The sequence below is a fragment of the Lithobates pipiens genome, unplaced genomic scaffold (assembly GCF_037356315.1).
Source record: "Lithobates pipiens isolate NorthernLeopardFrog02 unplaced genomic scaffold, aLitPip1_a1.2 Scaffold_3, whole genome shotgun sequence".
Taxonomy (NCBI): domain Eukaryota; kingdom Metazoa; phylum Chordata; class Amphibia; order Anura; family Ranidae; genus Lithobates; species Lithobates pipiens.
The window spans coordinates 206,685,397-206,697,654 of record NW_027507790.1 but is presented as its reverse complement, the minus strand read 5'-3'; the positions used below and the strand labels follow the sequence as shown (position 1 = coordinate 206,697,654).

Below are 12,258 nucleotides of genomic sequence, written 5' to 3'. Positions count from 1 at the left end.
TCCGGTCTCGTGGATATCGTCAAGCTGGCTGAAAGATCCAGGTATCACACGAGTGTTCTACAAGTTTGATTTCCTACGTTTTCTACAACAACGTCTGTGGCAGAGACTTATTCTTGTATGTTCTACAACAATGTCTGTGGCAGGGACTTGTTCCTGAAGTTAAGCACCTTGTTGGCTGCTAGACCTTGTGAGGGAGGGACTATCCAACTTGAGTGAACATCCAGCTGTGAATGGCTATTCTCTGGATTCAGTCATAGTAAGCAAGTTCTTCATTATTGACTTTGACACTAAGCCCCTGTGCACACGGTCGGACATTCTGCCAACCAAATCCGTTGGATTTTGTCCGACGTATTGTGTCCGAAACTGTTGCATACACACGGACCAAGTTGTTGGAAAATCCGATCGTTCAGAACGTGATGACGTTATTTCGTTACGACGGGACTAAGTTCAGGCTAGTAGCCAATAGCTTTGGTGTAGGAATTTGATCTGAGCATGCGTGGCACTTTGTCCGATCAGAATTCTCTACACATGATCGTAGTATGTCCGATCGGACCAGTTTGTCGGAAAATATTTCCAACAAGTTGGAAAATTGGGTCAGACGGATATTATCCGACAACACGGTCCAATAGGACACATTCCGACGGATTCTCCGACCGTGTGTACAAGCGCTAAGAGTACCTAAACTTTCTTCCTAACCCTCTGATCCCGATTTAAGAGACTGTTCATTGTTTACATTTTTTGTCAGTCTCTCAAGATACTGGGCCATCTACCACAGGACACCCCTAGACGTGAATTGAGGAAAAGAAGGTAACGGTAAGCCCAATCAAACCAGCAGCTCCTTCGGGGGTTAGTGCTACACTAGTCTAGATGGTTGCTTTATTTTTTTTTGAATATTTTTAAATACCGTATTTATCGGCGTATAACACGCACAGGCGTATGACACGCATTCATTTTAAGAGGGAAGCTTCAGGAAAAAAACTAAAATTTTAAATAAGGAACTTTCAAGCAAAATAAGGGTCAGTGCTCATCTGCAGCCTCACCATTGCCATCAATGCAGCAGCCTCACCATTGCCATCAGTGCAGCAGCCTCACCATTGCCATCAATGCAGCAGCCTCACCATTGCCATCAATGCAGCAGCCTCACCATTGCCATCAATGCAGCAGCCTCACCATTGACATCAATGCAGCAGCCTCACCATTGCCATCAATGGAGCAGCCTCACCATTGCCTTCAATGCAGCAGTGTCACCATTGCTTTCAATGCAACAGCGTCACCACTGCCATCAATGCAGCAGCCTCACCACTGCCATCAATGCAGCAGCCTCACCATTGCCTTCAATGCAGCCTGATCGATGCCCATCTGAAGCCTAGAGGGGACAGGGAGGGGGGCAGGACGAGCGCAAACAGATTACATACAGTGAGAATCGCCTATGCTAGACAGAACAGTGGTCCAATGGCAGCCCAGGAGACGAGACTTCCTATTATAAAGGCCCCTAAGTAAACAGGAGATTATAACTGTATGCAATTTGACAGCGCTCGCCCCTCCCTGTCCCCCCGAGGCAGCTAAATTTTAAGTATTGGCATATAACACGCACACTCTATTTGCACCCGATTTTCATGGTGAAAAAGTGAGTGTTATATGCCAATAAATACAGTATATTTTTATACGTCATATTTCTTTGAAAGGGCTCTGCAATTTGGTTCTCTGCCACTAGATGGAGTATGTGTACTCCCTCTTTCTCGTACTACCCAACCTTATAGTTGTTCCTCTTTCATGTTATCATAATTCATGGACCTAATAACGCTGGACACATACCAAAAATAATCAGGGCCCTGTATCTGTACAACTTTGTTGGGTATCAGTGATTGTTCTTACTAATTCAATATATGTTAAACTGTAAACGGTTTGGCTTCATAGCTACCTACATGCACCTTCGGGGCTGCACCCCTGATTTGAGGAGCTATTGTGCTTTCTTGCCAAACTTATCCTGTGACAGGATTTTCATTTTATATCCAGTATTTCTTGTACCTGTTCTCTCTCTCAATAAAATATTTAAACAAAGAGTATATAAAGATTTATTTAGTTGTGTATATATACTGAAATTGATTGATTTTTAGGCATTTTATACTTTGCCATGACATTTTTAGAATTGTTTATACTGCCATAGACATGGAATGCCTGATAACATATATAAATTTACTTATTGGACATTTTACATTTTATTAATAGAATTTCACTCTTACTGGGGTTTGATGTTTATGATTTATAAGATTATATTTTAAAGTATGATTCGTTATTTGTTTCAATGTTAAGAATATCAGCAGCGTGATATTTTTTAATTTATACAAAACTGGAAACTTACTGTGGGACAATACAAACAGTTTAGTATTAAGGTGCCATCTCTTCTCTATTTTGTATACTTACTAGAAATATGTTGCTGGATGTTATCACAGGGTATTCATCATTTATGGGTATAACAGACACAAATATGGACCGCGGGAGACTTTGTTTGGAAACTTCTGTATTATTCAAAATTATTGTAAAATTATCCTGCAAGGTTTCACTACCATCATGGACATAATAGATCAGTTCCTGCTCCACCTTAAAATAAACAAAAAAAAGAAATTACTTGTGTATACATACTAAATGGCATACTACACAATACACTTGTGATAAGTAAACCATAGTCCAGTTATATATTCCTTCAAAATCATTTAAAAGAGGGTGTAAACCCCCCTGTATTGTTTGCACATATAGGTAAGCCTATATTAAAGCGGGAGTCCGCCGTTTTTTTTTTTTTTAAAGCCAGCAGCTACAAATACTGCAGCTGCTGACTTTTAAAATAATGACACTTACCCGCCCAGCGCGCCCGCAATGTCGGCACCCGAAGCCGATCTCTCGATCATCTCTCGGGTGCTGCCGCCGCCATCTTGGGTATGGGAATCAGGAAGTGGAGCCTTGCTGCTTCATTTCCCGGTTCCCTAATGCGCATGCGCGAGTCGCGCTGCGCAATAAGGATGGTCCCCACTGTCTCTGGGATCCGTGTGTTTTCCAGCAGACAGCGGGGGACCTGCGGAAAGGGGCATAAATATCCATAGATTCTGCGGACATCTATGTCGGAAGTGGGTGCAGATACCTGTACTGTACAGGCACCTGCACCCCCCTCCCCCCTGAAAGGTGGCAATTATGGCGCCGGAGGGGGGGAGGGTTCCAATGAGCGGAAGCTCCACTTTAAGGCTTATCTATACTGTAAATATCTCTTAAACTTGCACCGTTTAGGAGATAATTACTGTATACCCTGCCGATGACGTCCTTCGACGCATGCGCTCTGAAGAAACGGCAACCAGTGCCATTTCTTCAGAGCCCTGTGCCATGATCGGTGGCTCGGAGGAGCGACGTCACATAGCTTTGACCAGTCACACAGCCGGAGTCCACAGATCCAGAAGGAAGACTGGCAAAGATGGATGCGGCCTCCAGCGGTGACAACGAGGGCTTTGTTTGCAGGCAGTTTCACATAATGTGCTAGTATGCGATGCATACTAGCACATTATGCCTTTACTTTGCAGGGAAAAAAAAGGCAGTGTTTACTTCCACTTTAATATTTTTTAGATATTACTAAAAGGCACAGCGATTTTACTAGCTTCAGGAGGTGTTTGTGTGCCTTTTTTTTCAGACAGCTGTAGAAGAGTTTAGTTTTTCTTACAAATATTACAGCTCCTACTGTACCTAAAGCCTGGTATAAACTAACTTTTTGTTCGTACAATCCAGCGGGCTGAACGAAAAAAAACAAAAAAACTTTAGAGCTCAGAAGGAGATGTTAGTAATTTGACGTTAGTAAGTCGTCTCTCCCACTGAGCTATCATATTCTGACGTGGGAACGGAACACACTGGTAAGCGCTCTCATGCCCCTTCGACAGGCTTCTGTTGGATCGGCTGCTGTACACACAGGCCAGATGTTTACCAGTTTCTATTGAACCGCCAATGCCGCCTGACATTTGGCCTGCGTGTACAGCCCTTATAGCCAACTATGGATATGAGCAGTACAGATCTCTTAAGACACCAGCCATAGTGTCCCTTCTCCATCTGGCCATTCACAAAATGCACATCCACAGACTGTTGTGTACCAACAAGGTGATTCGAGTTCCATTCAAAATGAATGGTAACGCGATTCATCATTTACTGCTCATAACCGCAACGCACTTGAGTACACCCAGCCTTGAGGATTTACTGTAAACGGGGTTCTATGTAGTCTTGCAGCTAAATGCTTCAGGTTAAGGTTTTTAAAGGGAATTCCTGGTACGAATATTTTATACATAGTTTCATGGGTCCAGCTTGGATTAATGTAACTATGCGCATACTTTACCTGGCTGATGTCTCCAGAAGCAGGAAACCAAAGAAGTAGACACCGCTACTCCAGTGATCTCCACTTTCTTCTGGTTCCTGTGTCGAGCTGCTGCCCTGCTGCATTCTGAACACAGGAGGTTGGCTGCTCGCACGGGCACCATTCAGAGAATGTTTTGCATTTTCTGAATGAATGTAAAGCCTTCTCTGATTGGAAGAGGTGGGAAGCGTGATGTCACCATCTTACTGCATTGTAGAAAATTTTCAGTTTGCATTATGGCTAAAATGTTACAGTACTCTACTACTGGACTTTCTGAATTAGAATGATTTAGTCCTCTATAATGCAGATGTGTTTTTGTGAAAATGTTGCCCAGATGCTCTGTACGGGACTTTTGAAAACACAATGAGGGTTATTTACGAAAGGCAAATCCACTTTGCACTACAAGTGCAAAGTGCACTTGGAAGTGTAGTCACTGTAGATCCATGGGGGAAATGCAAAGAAAATAAAAAAAACTGCATTTTAGCTTGCACATGATTGGATGATAAAATCAGCAGAGCTTCGGCTCATTTCAGATCTACCCCTCAGATTTACAGCGACTGCACCTCCAAGTGCAATTTCAAGTGCACTTTGCACTTGTAGTGCAAAGTGGATTTGCCTTTCGTAAATAACCCCCAGTGAATGTATAATGCTCATATGATAATAAACTATTACGTTTAATAAACTATTACATTTCAATTTTTCTGTGTGGAATTCTGCTTTAAAGTTAACATGCTGATGTATAAAAATATAGTTGCACGTCTGTTTTTGACTTCTCTATTTTCTAAGGGACCCGAAACACCCAAGCAGCAAGTGAAGTCATAGCTCCTGATATGTAGACTCTTTCACGTTAGGAAATTTTGAATCCACTGGACTGGCATGACAGTTAAGAAACTACCATTTTTAGAGGTCTCCACATTTCCCCCCCACACAATTTTTTTTTCTTATTTACACCGAAAACATGACCTTAGAGTTTCAATTTGGAAATTACCTGTTTTTTGGTAAAAGTAGATAACTTGATTCCAGGAAATCTAGTGTTTTCAATGTAGCCATGAGCAGGGAGGTCAATCAGAAAAAACTCAGAATTGAAATTCTGGAAATGTTTGCTCGGTATATGCAGGTATTCCTGTGTCAAGGCTTTGGATGCCCCTTCTTTGACAGTAATATTTTGAACCTCCAGTGGAATCTGGATTGGGATTATGTCTACAAACACAGTTATGCCCATTATCTCTCGTACACCATTGGTCACATCTAATGTAAAGTTGTCTTGCAACTGGCCAGCCTCAGTTTGCACATACTGAATGTCACCATTGTTAATATCTTCCTGTGTAAACACCATCACAGCCAGGTCATCAGGAAAACGGTGCACAAGGGACTCCAGTCTGCGTATATATCCATATGTCGGAGGTGTGACCACAGTGAAAACTATTTCACCAGGTGCGTTATCCTCATGGACAACCTGAATTAGAGAAAAAAAAATATGAAAATGAGAGCTACATAATGTCTGAAAATACTATAAAAACCAAAGTTTTTAATTTAGACACTGATAAAAAAAAAAGACTTCCAATCAGCGAAGCATTGTGGAGTGTTATTTATGGCCTTTGTCAATGGGGTTTGGACTTCTGCAAATATGATCTGCTTTCTGATACATAGGGGTTGATTTACTAAAGGCAAATCCACAGCCTTGGAAATGCACTTGGAAGTGCAGTCACATTAGGCTGGGTTCACACCATTGCGAATTGGATGTGGGATCCCGCATCCAATTTGCAATAGCAGGAGATTTTGACCAGCTCTCTATGGATCTCCGCAGCAGGTCTGATGCATTTTGCAGAAAAAAGATGTGCATCTTTTGGCCCAAAATTCATGGTTGAAATTGGACCTGTAACAGTGAAACAGGACGCACCGGACCCCTGCTGTGAGACAGATCCATCTTAGGTGTGAACTGAGCCTTAGATCTGAGAGGAAGATCTGAAATGAGGGGAAGCTCTGCTGATTTTATCATCCAAACACGTACCAGCAAAAATGCTCTTTTTTAACTTTCCTTCCTCAGATAACCAGCTAAACACATAGGGGATGGGATATTATATGTAGATTAATGGAGGCTTTACCTCTCTCTTATTCTAAGACACAGACTGGAGGGGCGTGACACAGCTTTTGACTGGCAGAAATCCGTCCACACCATGGTATTTACACAAAATAATAAAGATTTGATTTCAAGTGTATATTTGTATGCCAATTTAAAACAGTTTGATTTTTTTTTTTTACTCTGTATTCCAAAGGGCTTTTTTTTTTAACATGTGACCAGCAGCAGAGGACTAGAAGCTCCTCCTGCTTAGTTTTCCCTGTAGACAGGCTAGGAAAGCGCTGGGTCACGTGACATCTGCATATCCATTAGGAAAAAGGTACTTAGGTTTTTTTGTTTTGTATTAAAATAATTAGTGCCATCATCCACATACAGAAATAGAAGGGACAATGTAATGTAAATTAAACTGTGCGTTTAGTATCACTTTAAGATAAAATATACTAATCCCACAGTCCAACTTCAACCCAATGTGCCTGCGTTAACTTACATTGCATGTAAAAAAACAATAAAAAAAAAACCCATATACATATCCCTAATGCTTGTTCTTAAGCTCTGACAATTATGTTTACACCAAGCTACATTACTCTTTTCCATCATGTGAGGCACACACATCCCAGGAATGTTTATGTGTATCAGCACTGCAAAGATATATTTTACTCCCACTCCTATTTCAGGAGAACAACAGCTTATTGGGGGAATACGATTTGGTTAGACAGGTTTTTTCAGCAGAGTACTCCTTTAGAGCAAAATACCTATAGGTAAGCCTAAGCATGCGCCGTTTAGGAGATATTTACTGTATACTGCGCCCATGATGTCATCAGCGCATGCAGTGACCACAGACCCGGAAGGAAGACGGGTGAAGATGGATGCGGCCTGTAGCAGGGATGACGCAGGCTTCATTTGCAGGTAAGTATCACATAATGTGCTAGTATGCATCGCAATGCATACTAGCACATTACGCCTTCATGCTGCAGGGAAGAAGAAAGGAATAAAAACCCACCAGGGTTTACTTCCTCTTTAAAGTGTGTTTTTCTCCCAAAAAATAGCAGTTGAAAAAATGCTGTGACATAAAAATATGCACCATCCACCATTTTATAAGGCCTCTGCATTAAAAAAATATATATATAATGTTTGGGGGTTCAAAGTCGTTTTTTATTTTTTACATAGATTTTTACATATATTGGAGAAGTGTCAGAACTGTCCCGAAGGCTCAAGTGGTTAAGGAATAAGACTCACATTTTGAGATAGGCAGAGATTTCAAGAACTGAACCATATAATCTGTGGGTGTTCTAATCCATCAGTACCATTTTGGAGTGGAGGGTAACAACCATTTCTTTGCCATTTTTAGGCTTTTAGCCTATGTTTATTTTTTAATTAAACATAAATCAACTTACTTGTTTTCCAGCTCTCAGTCACCACCTTGCTCCTTAAAAATCATAAAGCAAGTGCAACAGCCCAATACTTTGACTATTTATGTTTCTTTCTGCATCTCCAATGATAGTTAGGGGGAATACCCTGCAACATGGCAATACAGTATGCAACTCTCTTACACATGGCATTTTATGATTATTTTAAAAGAAATCAATATAATAAAAGAGCTTTATTTACTTCACTTCAAGCATAACAAAACCCTTTCATCCTTTACTGTTAAAGGCAATGCAATCTTGGCCTCTATTTAGATGTGCAGTTGCCATGTACTGCACACATGACCAGCTATGACACTGAGCATTTGAGGGCTTGAAGTTCCATTTGAGAGCGGACATATACATGAACTGGCAACTATGACAGTTATGACCAAAGACATGCCTTCAAAGTACGGCTTTGGGAAACACTTAGGTTTTGTTCGTATTTAATACTATCTATTCATAAAAGCAATGGGGTATCTACAAGTGGTACCAGTTCCCTCTGTTCTCCAATGGCCCAATGCTCCCTGGATATCTAAATGCTTATTTTTATGGGCATTTACCAAATGGGGGAAAGAGGAGGGAGTAAATTGACTTTAGGCCACTTCACAATAACCATACGCATTTTTATGCATCTCCCAAAGTCTCACAAAATGTACTTACTTGCAACTTGTCTTTGTCTATTTTAACCGGCCTTCCTTCTTCGACCATAAGGGACTTGAGGTTTTGCACTGTTGGAAGTCTCTGATGACTTTCCAAATAGACTCTAACTTTAATTTCAACTTCTACAGATATGGCATCAATTTTCACAGCAACAGTAAACATGTCAGATAGATGATTGCCGTCATTGTGCTTATAAGCCACGTGTCCATTTTTCAAGTCTTCATACGTGAACAATGTTAAAGCCCGTTTTTCTTTAATAAGCTTTCCATGTTTTGGTGGTAGACTTATGCTATAATGAATGTCACTCTCACTATTTACATACATGTTTGTTGCAATGCTAAAGTTGGCTGTTGTTATTACTTTATCCTTTCCTTTCTGGACCAACAAACCAGTATTGTTTATTATTTTAATGAAGGGCTCAGACGCTGTAATTTCTAGCAGTGAGGATGTGTAATGTTTTCCATCAGTTACAAATAAGACAAAACGGCCATAGGCCCCACCCTGGTGAATGAAAAGGACGCGTTTATTCTTCAAGTCATCCTGGGTGAACTGGTAAAGCTTTTTAGAAGTATCATCAGCTGAAACAAGATCTCCATTTGGAATACCACGCCTTGTATATAATAACTGTGCATCATCAAAATCGGTATCGGGATCATGGTAGCACAAGTCTTCCAGTGTTAGCAACCTCTGACCATTTCGCACTACATGAAAAAGTTTATCAACCACACGGATAGGCTTCTCGTCATTCTTCAACTCTATAGATATGTTAAAAGTAAATTCAATCTGAATTGGATTAGAACCAAGGTCAGAGGTTTCTGATTCAGAAGTAGCAAGAACAACTAAGCCATCTGACAAGGTTTCTGAATCATCATGGACATACATGAGGCGTTCACCCAAGATATCTTCAGTGGAAAAGGCAGTGATGTTATCATTGCTCGTTAGAGAAGTGGAAAAATTAATCAATTTGAGTTTGCCATTGAGTGGACTCCTCAAAACCTTGAAAGAAAACGTTTTATTATTTAAAGTTTGTGCAAACAGCTCATCTTTTGTTATAAGTTTTTTCTCACCCTCTCCTAATGACAATCCTTTGTTTGTTAGAATGATGCTATTCAAGTCTGCCGTAATAAGTATTCTAAAATTATATGGCTTTGATTGTGCATATTTTGTGAATATAAGGAACTTGAAGGAATCTTGGGCATCTTCACGAGGTTGGTCATTTAATTTGTATTCAATATTTCCCTCTATAATATCAATCTGACTGAACACACTATTTTTACTTAAAACCTTATTTTTACTTAGAATATTTCCTTTAGTGGGCACAGATTCTAATTTAAAAAAAATGTGTTTATCTTCTATACGAATTCCCTCCACTTTGGCACGTAGGTTGTCAACACCAAAAATGGTCTTCTCTGTGTTCTCAATCTTCAAAGGAATATTTTTAATCAATGTATACTTAAGCCACTGTACTTTAATTGGAAATATGAATTCTTCGCTAGACTTATTGGCTACGGTGATTTTAAATTGAAACTTTTCAATCACATCAGCTTCTTGGATCTCTGTGTATGTATTGAGGTATCGTATTCTATCTCGTTCCAGAGAACGCTGAGTAAAGGAGACTGCTGGCTTCCATTCATTTGCAGAACTTCGTCTCTGGATTTGACCAAACTTTGGCATTTCTGTAACATCAAACTTAATTTCTATGTCCTGGTTTACTGCATTGGTTTTCACTGCCAAGTTGCTTGGTTGAAGTAAAACATGTCCCCCTTGAATCACTTCAATGCCGGTGTTATTTTCCACTTTAAATTCTAGGGGTACAGCCAAAATTCTCAGCACGACTGTATTACTCACTTTATCACCATCGCTAACTCTTAATACAAGTCTTGAGTTCTTAACTCCACGGTGGACATAACATATTTGGCCTTTAAGCAAATCAGAATAAGAAAATGTGGTAATGGCTTTTTCAGGATCTTTAACGTTTTCTAAAAATCCAGCATCTACATTCAAGTTACCAAGGATTACCAGATGTAGGTTCTGTGGCTCAGAGTCCACATCGGAAATATTTATCAGATTTCCAGTAAGGCATTTCTTGGAGTTTTCCAGTAGGGTGAACAAATTTCCTTCTGGCAAAGAAAGCTCTGGGGCATCATTAGAGGGTGTCACAGTTATATTGAGGATGTACAATGTTTCCCCACGAAGATAGGGAGGCATCTCATTCTTGCTATTCGTAGTAACAGAAAAGCTAAAGTGATCGCGTGATCCTTCGGTGCCATCATGAGTATAGGTAATTCTTCCATGCCACAGGTCTAGCATGGTAAACATACCCTTTTCTTGTGAAGAGACATCAAATTTTAACTGGCCATGTAGTGGGTAATCAACAACCTTAAATAAAATTTGAGACTGACGAATACCAAGCTCCTTAAAATTTAAATTCAATTTTATGTGTTTAGACTGCAGTGTGCCTTTACTACCTTCCTGTACCACCAAATTATTCAGGGTGAGGAAGACATTTTCATTTTTCTCGGTTACCACTGTAGGGACATGAGAGGTAATAGGAGCTAAAGTCAAAAGAACAGTTTTTACTTCCAGTGTTGGAACAGTGCTCAGTGCAGCTTCGGTTTTGCAACCGGGTGAAATATCTTTAGTGGATAGAACATTTCTATATCCAAGCTTACCCGAATTCACCTTTATGTTTTTAATACAGCCTTTAAATGATCCTCCTTTTGAATGCTTCCCAGAAAGTGACGTCAGACCCAAATGCTTTACATGTTCACGTAAAACATCACTGACACCACCCACATACATGGGACCATGAGTTTTAACACGTGATGGGAGCAAAGCTTTCTCGGTCTTCTCTCCTACTGTAAGATGGAAATGTTTTGATGTGATTTTGAGTTTGATGTATTGCCATTTATTCTCTGTGATTGAACTTGGGAAATCAAGATGTGCTATATTGTTCCCCTTTCCAATGCTGGCTCTTACAACCCAGTCTATTATTTCTAAAGAAATAAAATATTCGCCTTTTCCCGACTGATACATTAACAAACCTCTTCCAACGGAAGGCTGAAGAAAACATTCCCAGACAGCATCATCCTCCATATTCCAGCGTGGGAAAGCCAAGTATGATTTGGAACTAAATAAACTGATAGGATCCTCTTCACTTATAAAGAACTCATCACTGCATCCTAGGGATACCTCATGAACATTTTTCAGACCAGCATATGGCCTAAGGTTTGACAGTAGATCATATTGATTGAATATAACATCATCCAGGCATCCCCTGAAACAAGCATGCATATCTTTTGCATAAGGGACTTTAAGGCTGCCAAATCCACCAACATAGAGGCCATGCTGTATGTTGAATGTATTGGATCCAACAACAATAATATCAGATTCGACATGCGTATCCAGCGTAAGGGTAATATTTGTGTCTTCATGGCTTATTTTGATTAAGTGCCACTCCAAGTCATCTAAATGTGGGCCTTGGTCAAAAGAGAGCACCAGTTCACCCTTTCCATAATTCATTTTAACCTGCAAAACATAAGGATATTGTTATCTCATATCTACTATCCGACATTATGCTTTCATATCATTAAATCATGATATACAGTAACTAATCACTGTTCAGTGGATGGATTACAAGTATATAGATCACAATTCTGTGATTATTACAACATATTTTGAGAATAGCCAATAAATAGAAAAGCAGCTACTGGACCACTGAGGATAGAAAA

The 12,258-nt window shown here is 40.0% G+C and overlaps 1 protein-coding gene across 1 annotated transcript in view; it reads right to left on the bottom strand.

Moving 5' to 3' along the window:
- Window positions 1-12,258, bottom strand: part of LOC143940924 (chondroitin sulfate proteoglycan 4-like) — a 61,497-nt gene that overhangs the window by 22,247 nt on the left and 26,992 nt on the right. The window contains exons 3-5 of the mRNA XM_077462746.1: window positions 8,528-12,055; window positions 5,370-5,837; window positions 2,425-2,601 (exon numbers count right to left, since the gene is read on the bottom strand). Coding sequence (XP_077318872.1) covers window positions 2,425-2,601; window positions 5,370-5,837; window positions 8,528-12,055 — 4,173 coding nt within the window. The remainder of the gene's footprint in view (window positions 1-2,424; window positions 2,602-5,369; window positions 5,838-8,527; window positions 12,056-12,258) is intronic.